At 44.3% G+C, this 22,329-nt stretch overlaps 1 protein-coding gene across 6 annotated transcripts in view; it reads right to left on the bottom strand.

The window, feature by feature from the left end:
- Nucleotides 1-5,873: 5,873 nt before the first annotated feature.
- Nucleotides 5,874-22,329, bottom strand: part of TCF20 (transcription factor 20) — a 112,100-nt gene continuing 95,644 nt past the window's right edge. For 4 of the 6 annotated variants that reach the window (XM_068669028.1, XM_068669024.1, XM_068669030.1 and 1 more), the window contains 4 exons: nt 20,088-20,181; nt 13,839-13,888; nt 10,717-10,844; nt 5,874-7,176 (listed from right to left, as the gene is read on the bottom strand). In XM_068669028.1, coding sequence (XP_068525129.1) covers nt 10,761-10,844; nt 13,839-13,888; nt 20,088-20,181 — 228 coding nt within the window. In that variant the 3' untranslated portion in view covers nt 5,874-7,176; nt 10,717-10,760. The remainder of the gene's footprint in view (nt 7,177-10,716; nt 10,845-13,838; nt 13,889-20,087; nt 20,182-22,329) is intronic. The other 2 variants (XM_068669025.1, XM_068669026.1) reach the window with 2 other exon arrangements.

Below are 22,329 nucleotides of genomic sequence, written 5' to 3'. Positions count from 1 at the left end.
TTTCTCTGCTGTTGAACATCTATACTCATGCATTTACAGATATATGCTCACGGATCAGAAAGAAAAGGAAAAAAACGAACAAACAAACAAAAAAAAACCAACCTGGATTTCCTTGATGTGCCAAGCAAAGAAAGAGGAAGGTTAGAGGACTGTTGCAAAACAGCCAGCTGAAAAGGCTGTTCAAACAAGCCCCAGACAGACCCTTTCTTTTGCATCCTAAAGGACAATAAAAGAAAGCTCTACCAGACACTTCATTAAGCACTTGACTACAGCCTAGGAAGCACTTTTGTTTGTTTGCTTTTGGTTTTGATTAGCTACTCTCAAATTCCAAGTAACTCCAACAAATGCTAAAAAGAAGGGGCAAATCTCTCTGCAGAATGGGTTTTTAGAGCTTGCACAGACTTCTGCTGTCTCCCTGGTGCAACCAGCCCTTTTAATCAGCCCACATGAAACCCTGGAAGACGAACAGCCCTCCCTGGGACAGGACAAATGGATGCACATCCCATCTCGGTGCCCAAGGGACCAGCCCTGTTCCTGGGCTTTGTGTAGCCCTTGGCCTCTGCTCTGCAGACAACGGTGAGCATGGAAGCAGCCTTCCTTTTCCACATTCATTGTGGGCTGCTGTCAACTGGCATTAGAAAAGCAAAATAAAGCATGTGTGCTTTGAAGAGGGACAAACAGACCCAGGTGACCTGGCCAACAGTCCATTTTTAAGAAGAGCAGAGTCTATCTTGAACTGCCATTTGGATGAAAAATCGTTGGTCCACATTAAAGAATTGATTTGGGAGCCTGTCGTATGACAAGTGGCACAGAGTGAAGTTGGCATGGTACCTACCTAGGCTGTTCTTCCAAAACCAACACACATGCAACCTCAAACTTCAAAGGTGGTCACCAGGTACAGCCACCCCCCAGCGAGGCCTTTCTGGTGGTCTCGGGTCTCCTCCTCTTGTGTCTTAGCATTCCCCAAATGAAGCCCCAAGGACAAACCTCCCAGGACTTCTCCTACTGACCCCATTATCTCTTCCACACCGTTGGGTCCCTCGGAGGAGGTGGTCTCACCTCCCTGTGGTGGTGAGAGGCCCTTGGACGGCAGCAGTTGTCCAGCGGTTGTTTCAGCTTCAGTTCTACTGCAGCTGTCGTGGCTCACGTTGTAATGGCTGAAAGGGTTACCCCTAAGGATTTTGGGGAGCCTGGTGACACCAAGAACCAAAAAGCAGCTGAGAGCTCACAACAGGTGTGAACAGCCTGACGGGGGTGTTGGGCAGTGCTTGAGGCAGTTGGGCCGTGCTTCCAAAGGCCCTTTGCACAGCAGAATTCATTCCAGTAACGGGCTGCAGACACTGGGGCTGATCATTAGGGATTGGGATTTTTTTTTTAGCCTTTTCCAGTTCTGATTTGTGCATCATCTAGACTGCACCAAGTCCGCAGAGTCCAAAAGGCACACCTTCTTCTGAAGCAACAAACCACAAACTTGACATTTAAAAATCCTTCTTCCGTATGTTGTCGTAAGGTATGCTCATACATCTGCTGTAACAGCATCTTTTTCAAGTCTTTGGCTGGAAGTCCAATTATGTTTTCCTACTACAAATGCTATAAACTGTACAGACCTTTCCCTTTTTAACCGCCCCATTAGCTGTGGTGGTGCTTTGATGAATTAGCTCCAGCCCGCAGGAATCTGGTTGCTACACAACGCAGACATGTCGGTTCAGCTCCCAGCTCCCTCCCAGACATCTCAGCCTTTTCTTGCTTATCCCTGCTGAAAGATGCGAGACCGAAAAGATGCAATTTCAATAAAACTCAGGAAAGTCACTGTCAGAATGTCTCAAAGCCAGGGAGCGCTGACCCTCAAGCCCACTGTGACCTCCAGGTTTGGTGATTAGCAAATCTGGTTACAGCCCCGATGTTAGCAATGTGCTGTGTGTGGTATTGGCAGGTAATCTGGTTCTGTTCACGTGCAGTGGGTTTTACCATGCAGAAGAGTATGCAGTCAGTTTGGATCCCAATCCCCCAGCCAGAGCGGAATACTTCCATCCCAGGAGGCTTGCTATGTGCTAAAAAGTTTGTTTGTTTGTTTGTTGTTTTTCTTAATTACTAGGATGGGAGATAACTTCATGCTGCCGAGAAATATCAGCATTTCTAAAGCCAGGCAAGGTCAAAATCCTGAAATGACAGCATTAAAACTGAGTTGAGCAATGAATTACGAGAAACCTCTATAGGACAAGGAGAAAGGGGAAGCAATCTAGGCTCTGAATATAACCTCATGAAAGAGATGAGCAAACAAGCCGTGCTTTTCTTCCAATTCAGGCTCCCTTCAGTAGAAGGGCAAACTAGCACGTGGGTCCCACTTAAGAAATGAACTCTTACAAAAAGACTCTTACAAAAAGAACACCCTGTTCACTTTTTGTCTGGACAACAGGGTGAACTTTTTGGTCTGATCAAAAGCACAGGCAGAGAAAAAAATTAAATACTCATGTACAGTGACAGCAACTGTTTCACTAATCTGTAGGCTGTAAGTAAAACCTTATCAGCATGGGAGTGACTTTTCAGCGATGTGCATTAGCCAAACTGTCTGTGGCATGCAGAAACAAAAACAGGCAAAAAACAGTGTGAGTTAATGGTGTGCCAGGATATTCTAGTAGTTACTTTTGCTCTCTATCTTAATTGAATAAATGATCTGGTTCACAACACACTGCAGGAGCTCAAAACAAGCAAAACCAAAGCACACCAACCCACAGGATGGTTGTTACAAGTGCACCATCGCCAAAGGAGAATCTCACCCTGCTTCACGATAAAGAGAACTCTGATCGAAACCTTCAGTTGTAGCTACACCTTTGACTTCTCATAGGACAGTCAGTGCCACAAAACATGAGCCCCATCTTTGTATTTTCTAGATCTGTAACTCAACCTGCATTACCTCTGCATTTTCACGCAAATTTTAATCACTAAAAATATAAATAGTAAATTCCAAACCAATGATGATTGATTTCTTTATCCTCAACCATCCAGATACCCTGTTCAGCTTCCAAAGGCCCGACACCTAAATTCAGTTTTCTATGGCTTTAGATAGAGGCCTGTTTATTCTGGCTATTCTGATAAGCCAGGAACTAGTCAGACAAACCAATTCAGTACCCTTCTAACCGAGGATCTCTATTACCCCCAGCACAATCATTGCGCCCCAGATGGCACATACAATTCCTGATATCATAACAGTTATTAGCCATAATTTAGAAAATTTGTACCTGACTCAGCCCCCAAATATTTCTCCCTAACTGTGCCCGCTTGCTGCCTCTTTACAGCTGTAGCTTGTACATTGCTTTTACATTGTAGTTTGTACTGCATGTTACACCATTTAGTTACCCATACCTTGACAGCACTACCCACCTCCTTTTTTTAAATTATTTGTATTTTTTAAATGCATGTCCCACCAAAAATGTTGTTCTTTAGCTTGGTGCTAGCTGGATCCATGAGCTAGATGTACGATATTCTCCGGGAGCTGTTCTGCCCTGGGGCCCTTGAGTGTTCATGTATCAATCCCATTGCACATCACCAGTCTGTCTTGTTCTGATTCAAAAGGTTCAAGAACATCACAAGCCCAGGTCAAATCCCCAATCACACCTGTGTCGTGCACAGATTAGCAAGGGTGGCCACCACCTTCTGCACCGGCAGCTTTTTCCTCTGAAGCAATCTATAAATTCCCCAGTAGTCTATGCCTTGGCTTTCCATGTGTAGATTTCACACGCAATAAAAATCCATGAATGTAAATCAATCAACAGCTCCCAGTAACAGGATATGCTTGCTCTACATATCCCAGATTGTCCATCAATTCCTGCAGGGATATCCTTTATCCTTCTGGTCTCCAGCTGAACTTTGATCAGCTCATATTTACAGACATCCTTCGTGTATTTCACCTGTTGCACATCCTTTAAAGGGAAGAAAAATAAAAAGGAGGAAAAACAAAAACCACCACCACACCACTATCTTTGACCACGTTGAGCAGTGTTGATTCACTCAGGTGAGCTGTTAGGCTTCCTTTTTAAATGGCAACCACTCACTTGGGCAGTGCTGTTAGACCACCACCTGTATTTCCCAGGAAGCTGGTGTTAGTCTCTGCTATTACAGATCCTGATCAGAGTCCGACAGCATGGAGAACCACTTTGAAAATGAGCTGCTTTATCCAAACTCTCAGTTCGTTTTCTCATCAAAATGGTAACTCACAAATTGTTGGAAGGCCACTGATACGCTTCTTGATCCGATTCAGCTGAGGGTCATTGCTGCTCTACAAACTCTAAATTAGCCAAGGTTACCAAACCTTTTTTCCTTCTTTCAGAGCTGGGGTATCCGTCGTATCAAGCTGCTATTGCTTTTGCAGGAAGGAACTGGAAAACATTTTGCACACAGCTTTCAGGATCCGCTTCAGCACTTTCAGCTTCTGATCCAAAATAGATTTTTATTTCCACGTGGGTTTTATGACTGCTCTGGACCATATCCAAGTTCTCCCAAGAATCCATTAAACATTCTTTTAGATCCTCTTAGCTTGGCTTCAGAGTTGTTGCAGCTCAGGTTTCTGTACATGACTGCCATGCAGATGGCCAACCTGCAGGGCCCCTCTCTGCGGGAGAACAAGCTCCGCACCTCCGAGAACCGCCGTGATGAGGGGCCAAGTGGAAGCTGACTTGAAGGGCTCGAAGTACTTCCCAACGAGCAGTATTTGTCATGGAGTCGAGGGCGGTACAATTTGTTGATTTATTGTTTGTGACTCCCTCTGCCTTCCAAACAAGGTGTGCAAGGAGCTCTAGAATTGCCACAGTGGCCATGAACACACAAGGAAAACCTCTGAGACTCCCTCCCAGCCATCCCGAAACCTTCTCCCTCTGCTGTGACACCACCAAAAAGAGCCAAAAGCACCAGATCAGCAGTTTTACCAGTTTTCTGCTGCTGTAGTACCACAAAGCTGATTCCTCTCCAACATCAATCAAGGCAATGACTTCCCCCTCCCGTCCCAACAGGTTGAATAGAACAGACACTACGAAAAAAAAAAAAACATTTTTTATTCAGTTGAAAAGAAGTCATTTACTCAATCACATTAACTATGCTAAAAATGATTTTTTCTGACTACACCAGCAGTTAAATATTTTCAGCACCAGTTCAGGACACATTAGTGACATTTATCACAACAGGTCTATTTCTTAATGTAGAAGGACATACTAACTTCAGTAGCTGCTACTGGGAAAGGAGTAAGCAGAAGACTGCCCTTTCTTTCCAAATTCTTATCAGCAAAAGTAGCAACTTCTAGAAATAAATAACTGCCAAATTATCTCCCAAATCTTTAAATCGATCTTTTAAAAATAGAGTTAAAATAGATATCTTAATATGAGCTATCATAGATTTTATTTTTTATGTGCTGAATACTCCAAAATGCGAGTAGTTGAGCAAGCATCCAGTACATAACTTTTTAAAATAGTTCTTCCCTCCCCACAATATCAACCCCCCCGTTTTTGTTTTTTTTTTTTGTTTTTTATCCAAGTCATGCTGGTTAGATCCCTATCTATAGTGACTTCCCAGTAAACACCACGCTGTTTGATATCACTAGGATATGCTACCATCCTATGAGTGAAAGAAGTCAGTGAGCCGGTGAAAAGCCACCGCCCCACACGAACAGAAAATTCATCCAGTCATTGGCTCGTTCTCTTGGAGCATCAAACAAATCCTAAGCTTTTATTTTTAAAAGCTTTTGTGGTCTTCCTCTTGCTGGGCCAGTTCAGAAGGTCATCGCTGAAGGCAGAACTGATGAAGGCAAATAAACCAAAAAGCAGCAGATAGTAGTGTCTCTCTGTCCTTTTAAACAAATCAAGTTCGCACAAAACAAAAGGAGACAAGGTTAAAATGAAGTTTATTAGTTTTTTTGGTTTTTTTTTAAGCTTTTTTTATATAAAACTGTTTGTGAAACAGCTATTTTATTCCCATGGCAGAGTGACCCCTGAAAGATGCACTAACCCCTTTCTTAAGGCCTTAATAAGAAAAAATTCAGAATTTTTTGTTGTTGTTCCTTAAACCCAAAAGTTTTACAATTCACATAATTTACAAGAACAAAAAAAAAAACAAAAACAAAACCACATAGTGTAGCCTGTTACACTGACATTCCCTCTTCTCTTTTGGAAAAGCAAAACATAAAATAAAAAAGGGCTAAGTGGATATTCTGAACAGTTTGAAAGCACGCTGACTCCACCAACGTTCAGACTTCCCTTCCATTTCCCCAAGCTGGCAGGTAAACCACGTCTTCCACCTGCCTTCAGAACTGAAGGCAGCCTCTGGGAATGACCTGGGGGTGCATGCTGTTGCCACAGAGGACAGCTACTCCTTTTCCCAACGTGGCACCGATGTTTCCACATGTACAAGGTTAAGTTTGTTCGCATGATCTAAGCAAGCAGCAGCTACCTCTTCCTTCGTGAGCCACGGCCTAGGAGTCTTCGGATGTTTTTCAAGCTTCCACTGTTAATGTATAGTGTTTCTTAAAACTCTAACCTCCCTACCCCACATACACAAAGTACAAACACCCCATCACCTGCATCCATCCAAGCCTTCCTCCCACACCCTACAATTTATCCTGTGATTTGTTTACTTTTTAAAATTGAATTTCCTTGGATGTTGTGAGAAAGAAAGCAAGAGGAAGGGAGACAAATCCAGTCCGGAGTACTCCCAGTTCCACTGTTCTTTCCTGCAAAATGTAAGGCTCCGCGAGCCTTGCATTGATTTCAGATTTAATATTTAACTTCAGCTACGGATTTGTTTTTTTTAATTTATCTGGGTTTTTGTTAATTTTAATCAAAAAGCATCAAAAGGGATAGCGCACCTTTCATTTAAAACAAAGTCTTTCGAGACTAAAAAATAGATCTTTATATATATATATATTTATCCCTCCCTCTTTAGTTCCCCCCACCTGTTTCCTTTTTCCCCCTCCCCTTCCCACTGTCACTATGGAGATTGTGTCCATGGAAACAGCTGGTTCGGACTCCTTGGTCGGATTCGGTGATGCCATCGGTCTTGAGTGTGATGTAAGAATTGATGAAGGAAGTGCTGGCGTTGGCAGGCACGTCGAGAGGGGGCATGGCTGCACAGTGGGAGAGATTCCATTCACTCACGAATGTCCACCGCTTTTTTTTATCTCAACAGCCTAACCTGAAAAACAAAGCGACACCGGTGATGTGTTGGGAGGCTTCGCTTCCTCGGTCCTCCAGTGCTCCCCCCGCGCTTTGGGGAAACGCACCGGGCAGCCTGCTGCTGCAGCAACACCCAGGGCTCGAGGTTTGTGGGCTGAAAACACAATGGTGAGGAGTTCATAAAAGCAAATCCATGTAACGACAAGTAGGAGCTTAACAGCCAGCAGAAAATGAATTCAGCCTGGCTACGGAGGAGCCCAGAGGGCAGAGCTGCCTGCACCCTGACCAAGCAGCTGCCTCCAGCAGCGAGAAAGCTCACCTCCTCTTCAGTACCTGTCCTAACTATGGAAACTGGAAATAAAGGAGCCAAGCACGCTCGAATGTGGTGACAGTTTTGGGAATGCCACACTGTCCACAGGGTTTGGACCCAAATATTTTCATGTAGGTCACCGCACCGTTGTCAGACAGCAGCTTGCAGTGGACACGGAGCAGATAATGACACTGGTCTCAGCACCAGCGGAGACCGGGCACAGGAACCGAGCTCCTGAAATGGCTGGATTTCACAAGCTAAAGGCAGAGCTACGGCTATACTAATTGCTGATCAAGTAATTAGTGTTTTGTGTTGCCTAATGGCCAGGCTGTGGTGGCAAAAGTTCATGGGAAGACTATACTCGTGATGCCTTTCCAGACACATGTGGGAACGTCCCAGTGCCTGGCATGCTCATTCTCCTGTCCAGACGCTCTGAGGAGACAAAATGAACTCCAGGAGTTCACTACGCTGGTGGAGGTGTAGTTCAAAAGAGAAACTGCAGACAAAGTTAAAATTTCATTTCTCTAAGCCACAGTTCTCATTCTTAATCTGCACAGCCAAGAAAGCAAAGCTTGAAATAATATATTCCTTTCTTCCCTTCTCCCGCAACACAAGCGAGGCCCAGAAGCAATGCATTTATTTAGTAAGTTAACCCTTTGATGCAACTTGGATAAATCCCTCCCCACCAGCCAGTGGCCTTGGGTAATGAAAAACTCCCGATGCAAGTGGCACATCTGGAAAGGCGTTGATAGCATTCGGGGTGTGCCTGTGAGCAAGGTAACACCCATGATCACTCAGAGCAGGCAATTAAACTCCAGGAGTCCTCGGTGTGATACAGAAGGCAGTGCCCCTCTGCTTAGCAGCACACCAGTTAGATCACATCGCAGCAAGCTACCTCTTGGCTGCAAACAGCCCCTCCTACGGGGGTGCCAGGCTCCGAGCGAAGAGTCGGGCGAGGAGGTAGGAAAACAGACGGGTGAGCCGTGGAGTTACAGCTCGAGGGGAACGGGGGGAGGCTCCTCGGCAGTTCAGGCAGCTGACCTGTGCGGTGCTCATTACCGTGCAACTGCGAGCCCGCACTGAAGGAGTGTCAAGGCCGTGTTGCTGTCTCTGGCTCCTGTACAAGTGCCGCTTGCCCATGCCTGGAATCCATCCAGAGCATTAGGCACTGGCTCCGGGAGAAAGCAGGCTCACCACACAGAGTCCTTCCCCGTTCCTGGACGGGATCCAGAGCACCAGACTCACTCTCACAGTCACTCTCCAGATCTGGAGTTGATCCAAATGTTCTGGAGGCAACTGGCTCAGGGAGAAAGAAGCAACAAACAGAGACAGCATACACTGACTTGCCTGGAAGTGATCCAACATGCAGGATTTTTCCTAACTTGCCGGGCCGAGGAGCGAAGCAAGACGAAACAGCCCAACAGCTGACTGCCCCTTGCAGCTTTGCACTAAGGCCTGCACAGCGGCAGCTGCTGTTCTACCAGGACAACAGCAGAAGTCCTCTAAACTTAGTTAATTACCCCCATGATGCAGCAACCCTTTTTTTTAAGAACAGGGCCTTTTGGATTTGCGTGGTTTTTGTTTTGCGATACGAGGTCAGGCTGGACAACTTCATCTCTAAAATATTCTCAGCCCCAAAGGAGGAGGCTAAACAGGACCTTCAGGTGAGAACCACCCGAGGCAAAAGCAGAATTGGGAAGAAATGATGCCTTCGAGAGATGCCTAGAGCACACAGCTAACATGGTGCTGAGATTCCACAGCCTGCAAGGTCTTAAGCCAATACATTGCTGCTGTATATATAAAAATTTAGCGCTGGAAAGTGATGCAGTAAACAGAGCTGCATAAAGGTCTCTGGGACATACTAATAGTCACAAACTCCTTATTAAAAAGCCTACAGAAATCATCCCTGAGAAGACAATTCCTCATCTTCCCTAGTGTTAAACATCTGCACCTGATGCACTGTCTGTAAGGCTGCCATCCTGTGTAAGCATTATAAACCACACTGGCTTTTACACTTAAAGAGAAAAGCTTAAAAGAATCCCAACGTCCCTTCCATAGAAGGAAAAAGTTACTCGAATAATAAACTTTGAAGTTTAATGCTGTTTGCATGGTAACCGTTTTAACAACACCCCAAAACCAAGAACAAATACCGTTAAAAATAAAACCACAGAAAACAGACCTAGGCCAATGCAGCAGCCACTCTACAAAGTGATTATAGGAAACACTAGCTGTCTTCTGCACTATACTAAAAACCAGAATTCTCCAGTTCACTCCTCATCTTTCACAGAAAACACCATTAAAAGCCCTTCACAGGTACTTAGTTGGGAAACAAGCAAGATTATAGGGCAAAGGAGGTGGCTGGGAAGCGAGGAAATGGTGCTGAGGGAGAGGGACCACAGTAATCAGCTCGGACAGCAGGCATGAAAGAGCAACTTCAGCTGCAGTGTTGCAAGAAAAAGAGAAACGACTGCCTGGAGTAAGAAATGCACCTGAGCACTGAAATGAAGTCTGGAGACTTTATTGGGCTACAGTTAATGGGTAAACGTGCCAACAGGACCTAATTTGAAATCACTTAATTCGTTTAGACCTCCCTGTTGCCACCAAATGGCAATAAACTCGACGGAAATGAAGTAAGAAATCCCTTCCTCATCATATTCCCCAGCGCTGATTCCCACCTCTGCGCTGCTCCCTCCTTGTGCCAGGGGATTCACCCAGCAACACAGCAAACCAGGTTAGGACGAGGGCCTAATCGTGGCAAAACTTAATTTCAGACAAATCGAGTTTCTGACCAGGTTCCCACGTGGCTGTATGAACGTTTGGGCTCGGCAAAGGGAGAGGCAGGAGGAAGGAGGGAGCTGGGGCTCGAGAGCAGAAGTGCTGCCTTCTGCAGTGCTGCAGCTGCCTGTGACTTAAGGAAAAACCCCTTCAAATCCTTATGGGCATGCTCAGGGCACTACAAAAGGAGATTTCTGCCACTGGTTTAGCTGGGGGAGTAATCAAGCAGTTGCAACAGCTAACAAGCTTTGTCTCTCACCACTACACAGAAGGAACTGCTGCAGAAATACAACCAAATTCAAGCCACTAGCCTGAACAGTCTGGTAGCAGGACAAAAACGAAACAAATTAGTAATTACAGATTTTCTGCATGTACACAAGATCACCTTGTTATCTCATAGCAGCGGGGAAGAGCACTGCAGGTAAGGAGCCACAGGAGAAGGCAGGTGGAAACTGGAAACTCTCCCCAACTCACCTGTGCTTGCTTTTATTTCCATTCCCAGGAGTACACTTCCCCCCTCACCCCCGCTCCGACTGCTCTGTGCTGAGGCTGCCTTTCACCATCTTGTTCTGCAAGGAGGGAAGAGAGCAAGGAAGGAGGGGCTGACGAACCAGCAAGCCAAAAGGAGGAGGAAAAAGAAAACAAGGGAGAAAAGGAAGACAGGGGTAGGGAAAGTGAACATACAGAAAGTGAGAGAGAGAAAGAGAAGTCAGTATTGAAACCAGACACAGATTTTCAGACAGAGTTTTCCCTGTGACAAAAGCAGGCAATTTTGCAAAAGTAAAGAGGTTGGGATACGAAAGCCTGGTTAAGAAACACAGAATTTAACACAAAAAAAGTAGAACAAACTTAGCAACATCACTTGTAGCTACCCCGCAGATGGCTTAAGGAAACCTAAGGGTGCGGTGCCCCCAAAAGGAGAGGTGTCCCATCCCCTCTCTGCCCCCCTCTGTGTCTCTGCATCCCCAGCAGTCCTCCTGCAGCCGCACTCGCTGCGCTGCAGACACCCAGCTGGCTGGGTCTGCCAGCGGAAGCCGAACCCTTCCGAAGATGATTAGTTTTCAGACAGCATTCTCCCCGTGATAAAAGCTGCTGTTTTGCAAAAGTAGCACATTCAGGACATGGATGGTTGAAGCATCAATGCTGACAGAAGGAAATGGGAAAGCTCGCTGGGGAGCGCAGGGGAAGGCAGGAGCAGTCCCTCCGGACTTCGCCTGCCTCTGCCTCGAGTGTTAAGCGCAGTTAATGAGGCACGGAGCACCTTTGCTCTCCAGGAGCCACTTATTATGATGAGGTGTATTTACTGACGTGAGGCACGGACTAAAAAAAGGGTAAGGAGCGCTATACTGGGGGACTTAGTGAGTGTCAGTGGATTTATGAAGTTAGCTCCTCCACCCATTAACTACAGAACAGAGGAGTGAGATATTAGACAGCCACTAATTAGCTACTGATGTTAAGCTGTTGCTCCCTAACAGCCTGGTTTTAAACGGTCTAATCTAAAATCTCTTCTCCTTTCAGTTGCTCATGCTCGTAGCTTGCAAAAAAAATGGGTGTAATTTGTTTCCCAGTCATCCTAGAGCAATGGTTTTCAGCCTTGCTGTTCCAGCCTCCCAGCTGGCTGGAACTCCCCACTCCAGTGACTGCAATGGAAGGAGCACAGCGATGCTATGTCCTGCCCTGCAGAAGAATTTGCAGCAAACCAGTAATGAGTAGTGAACCACAGAGCAAGGGCAGAGTCACAAGCAGGCAACAAAAAGCCCTGCTTGACTGCAAACAAATGATTCGTGTATTTACTAAGCAAAAGCCACCAAAGTTCAGTGTCAAAGGCTGCTGATGTTGAACTTCTATTTTTGAAGCGACACAGCAAATGTGCAGCGGGGCAGTTTCAAATAAAATTCACAACTTTTATTGCCTCGTGAAGTACCTTAATCAACCTATTTGGCAGTGTTCCCCCTCTCGCCCCCTCCAATATTACTTCAGAAATCATTGTGCCTCTTCAGCATCTTTTCCAAGAGGTTGGGTTCCATAAAACAGTCGTTTCCTTTCATGGTTTGGGTACCATCCGAGCGAATACTAATATACAGCAGTGCTGACCCAAGCCAGCCATGAAAAGCTTTAGAACCATCTTTCACTGTAATACTTCAGGCAGCGGGCAGCAAAAATAAAACAGCCTTCATAGATGCAACCTTCTTACTCTCTTTAGGCAAGTATCCAGAGCTGGGAAGAGGGTGGCACTTCTGGAGTTGCATTCCACAGTAAGGGGAGCTCACCCCTTCCCTTTTTGTTAGGCAAGAAGTGCAGGCTCATGCAACATTAATGCATCAGTTTAAGCTCGTGTAAATTTTCAACATCCTCTCCACAGTTTTACAGAGTAAGTGATTTTCTTTTGTATGATGGAAAGTAGGCCAGGTCTGGATCACTGACTCAATGCCCCCAGAATCTTCCAGTGCATTTTAAATACATCTACATAAATGCATCATATTGTGGTGAAACATCTAGAAAGGAACATGAGACTAATTCTTGTGTGTTTACAAAAGACAGATTAAAGATAATCTGTGAAGACAAAAGACCACCAGATGTCAGTCTAATTCTAGGCAGAGAAGAGATCTGCAGACAAGAACTAAATGGAAACTAATCCCTGCTAGAGAGCAACAGAATTACTCCCTATTATCATTTATTCTTCCAGCATGTGCCATCCACACTCTCACACAATTTACGTTGTACCCAACTGGCCACAAGAACACGATTTTCCTGAATACCCCAAGGCACTTAAAACCAGGGGACTGGGGGACATCCACAGGCTCCTAGAGATGCAACCTCCCTTATGGGCTGTGGACTGGGGGGAGCTGGGTGGGATGAAGGTGGATGGATATTTCCAGCCCTGTATCACACTGCTTATAGGCACAAGAGAGTCTGTTCTGTCTGTCTTGCCTCCGCTTTCCACCCAGAGCAATGAACTCCAGCTCCTAGCACCACAGCATTTGCAGGCTCCAGGGACATTCAGTGAAGCATATCCAAACCCTAGGCAGAAGCAGCATGCCGAATCCAGCACCAAAGCCAGGAAACAGTGGGTCTTTTGGAGAGCCAAGGATCTACAGAAGAGCTGAACATATATTGTAGGCTGAATGGTAGGACTCAGCCGAGTTACTATCAATTTACTAGGACAATGTGTTTCAGGTTCATGACTACAGCAGTTCACGTTTCCATGAGCTACTCTTCTTTTTGCATCCTCAGTAAATCCATGAAAAAACCCACACCACAGCTTGCAACGCAGCACTTGAACAGAGGCAGTGAGCAGTGTACTGATTCTATCACAGAAGACAGGAAATGAAGCTGGGTTTTCTAAAGAGTCATCAAGGATCTAAAGAACAACTGAGCAGATACAGCAAAAAACTTCATTTATCTTCTTAAACTCTCCGCATTCTTCTCAAGTCGGTGTTTGCCCCCAGAACATACCACAAGCACACATCACAGAAGAATTCATCTAAAAGCATCTCTGACTACAGATGTTATCCGGGTATGAAATTACTGAAGCAAATTTAGATACCAGAAGAGGGCAGCAAAAAAGCAGATCTAATACAGGAGAAGATTCTTACCTTGTGCTTGGGGCACCTCACTGAGAAATTCTCTTCGTTTAGTAAACAATCTAGGGGAGGAGAAGACAGCAATTTATTACATTTTTAATATATATATAAAAAAAACAACTTGAATAATAAATACATCGCATGTTAGTCTTGCTTTTCAGGTATACATTTTTATTTTATACATTTATACATTTTATTTTAAACATCTTTTTTAAGAATACTGTCTTACTAGCAGGTTTGTCCCTGACACCCCCACAGTTTTAGCAAATAAAATTCCTAAACCCCCCAAGTGACAACGTCACCTGGATGACCAAGCCAAGTCCAAGCATCCCCAGTCTCCCCACTCCTCTGCATCGCAGAGAGGAATCACAACAGCAACTCTACAAATCCTGCACCCCAGCCCCCTTCACCTACTCCAGCCTTCCTTGCTACAGCACAAGGAAGACGGGCACCTTGATCCGATCTCAACAGACGATCCCTGCTTCATACTTGGTAGGAAAATCGTTGCCTTTCATCCTTACCCCAAGGCCCTGCCAACATGGGGGCAGAAGGGGAATGTGTCTCTAGCTATGGGTGTATATGACAGTTTATTTGCAATCCCAAATCCCGGTGATCAGTTTACACTTTGACACTATCCCTGGTAGTCAGGTCACTCATGCTGCTCTGCTCTTGGACCTGCTTCCACAATTCGTGTATGTGAAGCCTCTATCATCTAAGAAATAGCTTAATTAACGATTTAAACTTATTACGGAAACGGGGCACCTATGCAGAAGCACTTGTTTAGGAAGGAATTATGCAGTACAGTAGCCCATGGAGCACTTCTTCAGGGGCAGAGACAGTTCAGGTGTTGCCTCCCCTCTCACCCTCCTGCTCAGACATCTCCAGGAGCTGCAGGGGCAGCAGCAGTGCTGTCCGACTGCCTCTCACCCTGCAGCTTCCAGGTTGCCTGTACTTCACCCTCACAGCCAGGTCAAGGAGCAGCAGCAGCCTGCCCAGGAAATTCAGCTGCCCCCCTGGGCACCCTGAACTGCAGGGGCACCTCTTAACTCGCCCAGACTTCTCACATCATTTTTTCTTGTTGCTTCAGGAACCAAAGGCAGGCTGACCTGCCAGCGTGAGAATTCAGCAAGGTGCTTACAGCCGCCCGTCTTCTCCAACCTATCCAAAGAGCGAGCAAGGAAAGAAGCGCGCTGGTAAATAAAACGTGCTAATTTAAAATGCTCTTAAGTATGTAGCATAACCAGCGCTACCTGCTGCTTCAATCTGCTGGAAGAGTTTAGCAGACAGCAGGAGACTGCAACTAAAGCTTGAGGGAAAAGCTTTCTAGACACCCAAGCTTTGGCAGAGCATCTCGCCGCTATGAAATGCTTATGTTTCAACACGAGTGCCTCTGGCCTGAATCAAAGGGAAACAGCATGCACTGGGCTAAGTTACTTGAGAGATTTTAGCAAGGAAGAGTGAAACCCTTAATCCTGCCATGGATAACGATTTCAAATGCAGTATTAGCAAATAACAGAAAAGAAGTAAAGAAAATGTGTCTCGTTATAAGGGCAGGAATCATACATTTAGACTACATCCTGAATCATCACTGCATAATACAGAAATATAATCAAAAATATAGAGGGCAGTGATCAAAAATATAAACAATATGTTAGAATAGCTTTTTCTTTTTCTTTCTTGGAAATTCACCATGGGTAGCGAATGCAGTTCTCTATCTCGTGCATCAGAAAGGAACAAGGATCGTAAAAGGATCAGGAATAAGAGTCAGATACCTTGTACCTCACGTCTGATCTGATTATGGAGCTCTATTTCTTTGTAAGTCTGGCATTTTTGTTGCAACAGCTAATAAAAGACCTAATTAATGACGATTTTTTGTTTCTCTTAAGGGACAACTGTGAAAAATAGCTCACTACAAAACCAGCTGAATAATTGAGGCAGCAGAACTTGTTCATCATTACCAAGCTGGACTGGATTTCAGTCAGCAAGTATTTCATATCACAGATTACAATTCACCACAAAGTCATCAGACACATCGCTATGATCAGCTCATTGTGGCAGAAAGGGAAAAAGAACAGAGGCTCGTCCTTGTTTGCACAGATTTTCTTCCATAAAGTAGTCAGGGAAAACCTAAAACATTTTTAATAGAAGCAGTTTTTCTTCTGCAAGCTTCACACTTTGTCTCACCCTCTGTGTTCTCCTTGTTACTCATCTTTAACGATATTTGTGAAGACACAGGATTTCTGCTCTCTGAAAATGTGTTTTATTTTGCTGCTAGTCTTGTCCTAATTTACTATTAAAAAAAAAATTGTGTTCCTGATACTCCCTACCATCGATGCTGTGGGGGTAAGCGTGCCCCAACAGTCCGGATCTGACTCCAGGTGGGGAGGAAGAAGCAGAGGGAGCAGATACAAAATTTCAGAAAACAAAGATCCTGTTTCCATGGAGACATCCCTAGGACTAAGTTATCTTGAGATATCACAGGCTCTTCATAAATTTGGACAGACGGAAGCCAAACACAGACAACGTTAACCGCAGCCATTTCCATATAAAAATTATTTAAGTGGCACTACTCATCTTGATTTTTATGCAAATGGCTAGCAGGAGTCCTCTTGCACAGAAGCACGCCCGATATAGCCAAAGATTATTTTCTATGAAAGGAGATTAAAATGAAGGCTGACTCGGGATATACACAAGCATCCATATGTACAAACGGGAGGGTTACAGAGCCACATGCCTCACATAGCAGCCAGTTAGCAGCAGCAGCACAAAACCTGGCTCCTCACCAGGGCCAGCGCCAAGCCCAGGTCACGCCACAGGGCCTGCCTCCAGCACCGCAAGGAGCTGAAGCATTTGGAGACATTTCACCAAAAATATAGTGCCTTTCAGCTGGGGAACAGTAGCTGTCAGGGCACTAGCTTCTAATCCACAGGAATGCAAAGGTGAAGACACATTTCGGCTCAGTGTAACTGCCTAGGAATCCGCCATGCATCTTTAGGCCCAGCTACGGCACCGTCACACTGCCAGGGCTGACAGAGGAACTCTGTCAAATGCTAAGTGCTTCTGACCTGATATACCCTAAAAAGCACTCCAGGAAGTGTTTTCTGATTTTTCTTCCTAAGGTACAAAAGAAGTCATATGTATTCTAAAGGCCTGAGAGCCCTTGTAAATGCCCACACAAAGTTTTGAGGCCTCAGAACCAGATCCTCAGTAAAGCAAGGGGGGGCTCCGGCCTTCCTAGCAGTGGACTTCAAAGAAAACTACCACAGAGCTGAAGGAACTTGAGAATTATCTATATTTGATTAACTACAAGAAAGACAGCAGCACTGCATAACCAGTAAAAAGGGTTTATAGGCAGGCAGCAGAGTGAGGCAGGAGAGAAGACTGCTGATCTGCTTCTCCAGGAGGCCTGCATTTTGCTGCTTGGGCATAAATGAAAATCATGTCCTTCCCCACACAGCTTTCTTATTTCTTTTATACAGATTTACTGGAAGAGCAGCTATAGATTAGGACAGCTTGATTATTCCCATAGATAAAAACAACTGCAAGCAAGGTCTTTACTGTCATACCAGCAGACTGAGATTTTCAATGCTGAGAATTTGCTTCAAGCTGGGCTCTCTTGTTTGTTTTGGTTGAAACCTCGGGCTAAAGCAGTCTAACCATTTCCTTCAAACTCTCTTGGAAAAAGTTATTCTGCCCATGTCAAACATCCCAGTAAACTTTGTCTGACAGTCTCTAACAAACTCTAATTTGCAACAGGATCTGAAGTTTAGCTACGGCATCCTCTTGCCAACGTAACACAAAGTCAGCAAACACAACCCTCTGCAAGGAGGTAAAGGGATTTTGATCTGCATGTCCTCAGGAGAGGTTTCGTAGATTTTAGTAGCTAAATCCCTTGAAAATTCCACCTGATGTGCTTTTGATTGGGGACAGACCGGTCTTTTCTGTAAATGAACCTGTGGCCTCAGATGCAGGCACCCGAACCCAAAGCTGTGAGGTTGTCAGGGCCTCCTGAGGTCTGTGCAGCCTGAAGGAAGGAGGCAACCATTTCAGAACTGCGAGGCACTAGTCCAGAAAGCAAAAAGGCTAATGGTAAGAGAAATCTGGGGCAGGAGAAAGAGTGGAGCGCTCGCCTAGGAGAAGTTAGGAGCAGGGATGAGTGGAAACAGAAGTACATGATCGAGGAGGGGAAGAGAGGGGAGAGGAGAAAGCCAGAAGTCCTTGTTCTCAGTAAATCATACTGTTCCTGGACCGAAACCAGAGTTCCACAAGTTTTACCATTCCTCTGCTATTCTTTAAGTATGCTGGTGAAACTCACAGCCAAAGTATCCTGTCTCCATGCAGCTCCAGCCCACCAAGTGGCTTGCGATTTATTCCTGCCATATTACTCAAAGCAGGGAAATTAGCTTGGAATGGTGCCCTCTGACAGATGGCCACATGACAATGCGATGTCTCATGACAAAATTTCAAGTACAAGAAAACGAAGCAAGCATAGCCTTGGAACTTGAATACAAAAAGCTACTCCAAAAAAAACAAAAAACCAACCTCAGAGGTTGCAATGTCGAGACAAATGTTAGGAAATGACAAATTTAATGTAGCCCACTTCAATGTATCAAATGGTAGACATATTATACTACGTTTAACATGGATTTAATACAGATTTAATAGTAGGGATTTAAGAGTATGACTGTACACTATTTTTTCCATGGAACACTGCCTCTTCTGTGCATGACACAGAACTGCTCTTGGGAATCAGTCATGATTGTTCAGTAAATTTGTCATCTGGAGGATCCTACTGCATTTGCTGAAGTGGAGTAGATTTAATGAGGAAGGTAATATCTGAAGAAAAAGGACAATATCTTAAGTTTGATACCTGTATTTAGAACAAAGAAAATGCTACATACTATACATAAAAATTCAAATTAAGCACCTTGAACTATTGGGCACATTCTCTATAATTCATTTTGCATTTTCCGGGCATTGAAAAGGCCATGTCAGAAACCAGAAACAAACTACTAAATGCAGTATGAATGCAAATATGATGATTCTCTATCTCAGATGCACAAGCCTGTTAATGTTCACAGAACTCTTCGGCATGATGGACATGAACATTAGAGAATTCCCCAGCTCTACTTTCAGAACTGAGAAAGAATCTTATGTGGTAAATTAAATACAGAGTTACACAAACAGTGAGGATAACATAATGTTCATTAATTTAGTTCCCCTTCAACCTATGAGCTAAGGTAGAGCCCTATGGAAATATAAATCTTTAATTAGGTGATCGCTATCTTATAAGATACATTCCTAAGATAACAACGTTAAACTTGCAAGGACAGCCTTATTTCTGGCATTTTTGAGTGTGATTTTTTGCAACTTCAATAATGTTTCTTTAACATTGCATTTCATGTAAAATCAAGACTTCTCCATCTCTATTGTGGGAATAATAGTATTCCACTGCTATATTAATTGCATTAAGTACACTTCTATTGGAATAAAATGTGTTCCATTAGGGTGGGATTTCACAGCCAGAAGTGCAATGTAGTCATTCAGCAGTGATCATACCTACTTTGTTTCATACCTACTAACATTTGAAAAACAGCATAAAAAAATAGATGGAGCTACTGTAGAAGTGGGATAACAAACAGGAAGCTTGCAATTATATGCCAGACAAGAGATGCAATCTTGAATCCTTACTTCCTTGAGACTAAACTAATGTATGATAGTGAGATGCACAGTACTGGAATACTGGGACATTATTCATTCTAAAATTCTAAAACTCCTCCTCTAAACACTGAATAAAAGGAGCAAATTCAGCAAGTGCAAACCATCCAAGCTGTTAGCTTATACAGTAAGTAAAAATTGGACCTACTGAACAGACTGGCTGAAATGCTTGGAAAGAGGGGGGAGAAGGAAGGCTGTGCTGCAAGTGGTACTGAAGTTTCTACAAACGTTTTGCACTTGAAGTTACTATAATGCCTATCTATACAAGTCTAACTCTGAAAGAGGGGAAATGTTTTTCTGGTTGCTTGCATCCTCTTACAGTTTTTTTCAGCCAGTTCTCACATTGCAGCCGCTTTTTAGTTGCCGTAGCTGCATTCTGCAGAAGCAGGCTTTTTCTGCACTTTCAGGTAGATTCCTTTTCATTACGAGTTCCATCTTGTCCCAGCGCGTTACTGTACACTGTTTATCTGATGCCATTCTTCATCATTTCTATTACTATGTTTTCATAGATAGAAATGTAGTTAGCGTGTCATTCCTTCTTACCTGCATCGATGGCACATGGGTAATGGTATCGGAAGGAGCAGCCTTTGTTGTAGCAGCCTAAGGTGGCTCCTGGTTCCTGGCAATGGGAACATTTCTGAAAGGGAAACCAAGAAACGGCAATGAAGACTGTAACGAGCTTTCCAAAAATCCCTGTTTTCCTGGGAATGTTATCAACCACATTCCAGCACAAATTTCTTGAGTAACACAATGTCAGACTGTGTCTTTACACACCGCAGAAAGAAAGGCCTATTGAATAAAGGCAACATAAGCTGTTTCAAACGAAACTTTTCAGCTGTGCTTTAACCAGGCAAGATACACCAACTGTTCAAACCAACCGTTCAGAAAGAACTTGAAAACACTTCTCTCAAATCCATCTCACTGAGCCATGTCTCAGTACCTGACAATGACATCAGTGTTAAAAGTGGCAAAGAGCATTTATGAATCTACAGTAGCTTTAAAATGAAAATTAGCATGACAGCAAATGATTTAGAAGACACCATTAGCATAACAGTAATTTGGTCACATCGGTTTCATTATCACCAGCGGTCCAGTTGAGCCTTTTTTATTGTGATCAAAAAAGGTTTACATGGAGCACCGAAGATGCCATCAAGGTAAAATACCTCACCAAATGGCACATCTCCCAACAAATGCTCGCAGTGCCAGAGATGCTCACACATTTATTTTCAAAGTAGTAAAGCTCATCTGATGAACGTATTCAATTTCCATTACTTAAATCCCAGCATCTCAACTGGTCAATGATGGATTTGATCGTATTATCAGACAGATGTGAATGCGGCAGAATGAAAGCCACTCACCCATTTACTTCATCCCGAATGACTTTGTGGGATAGGCCCACCGTATATCTCATTCAGACAGCAACTTTTTCTATTGGATGTATATGGTGAGTGATTTTCATCAGCTCATCTCAGATTCTGATGAAAGCTGATTTCTGACAGCTTGACATTTTTCAAGAAAACAAAGTCACATCTGGCAGAAGGCTGAGAGACCACTCTGATCTATAAACTAAAATGCAAAAGGACTACTGGCAGAAAACCATCACCTGCAGCAACTTCTTAGCTATAGCTAAGAGACACAGGAACTGGGCTTTGCCGATAAATGTGACCACCACAATGTATTATTACCGGTACAATTCACCTTCAGCTCAGGCTATGAAAAGTTGCCTTTGGTCACTGACTACACGCAGACAGATGACGACATGACCTAAAATCTCTCTTTCTGCTGGAAAAGCTAGCGTCAAACTACACGTACCCCATCGACACTACGAGAAGTACAGCAGGCAGAACAGACGTGCTCAAGCTAGCAGCATGCCTGGCACTGCACAGAAGTGTAGTTGCTCTACCCTTCCAGCAGCCTCAGATGCCAAGGTGGCCACAGGGGCTCGACCACACTTCTTCACATCCCTGACGTACATGCACGTGGCAGCAGAGGTCTGCGCAACAGATGTGGCCGAAGATTACAGCCCCAGAGAAATCCCCCAGGCTGAATAAACAGGGCTTTCGTTACAGCATTGCAAAAAAGTACTAAGAATATCTGACAGTCGCTGCTCTTCCCACTCTTCTGTGCTCCGCAGACAGCGATGACTGGAGTTTGTATTTCAGTGACTGAACGAGGATGAAAGCAAAATTAGCTCCAGCCATAAACCAGGTGGCCCTCTTCAAATCAAAGCAGATGCAACGAGCAGGCAAGCTTGTGAGGCATCACTTCTCATGACACGTACAACTCCAGTCTTGAATACTGCCTTCTCTTCTCAGTTACGCCAAAGCACTTTGAGCCTGATCTTCAACATTCCCCATCGCGTCTATCTTCTAAGCAACGAACGCGTATCATGACAAACTACTGCAGTATTTTAATGGAAGGAAAGTGCCCCTGAGGCTCAGAGAAAGAAACACCCAGGCAGCTTATTTTTGCCTGTCAGAACACGAACGCTAGTTTCTAAACGTTAAAACAAAAAAAAAGTCTAAACCAATAGTTAAATATACACCAAAATGCATGGACCTCTAGCCAAACTGCTCTGTAATTCATTCTCTCGTGGGAGTAAAACCAAGTTTCATGTATAGAAAATGTCTTTTCCTGGCTATGAAATCAACCCTAGAAGAATATTATGTACTGGCAATAGTCCCAGATTCACCTATGCCAAGTACTCACAAAGTGCAGCTTGAGGAGCTCTGAATCGGAGCTCTTTACCTGGACGCGCTATTCTCTCTTTCAGATGTGGCTGCCG

This window comes from Anas acuta, chromosome 1 (genome assembly GCF_963932015.1).
Source record: "Anas acuta chromosome 1, bAnaAcu1.1, whole genome shotgun sequence".
Lineage (NCBI taxonomy): Eukaryota > Metazoa > Chordata > Aves > Anseriformes > Anatidae > Anas > Anas acuta.
The sequence above is the reverse complement of the archived record's forward strand: the minus strand, read 5'-3'. Positions and strand labels throughout refer to the sequence as shown.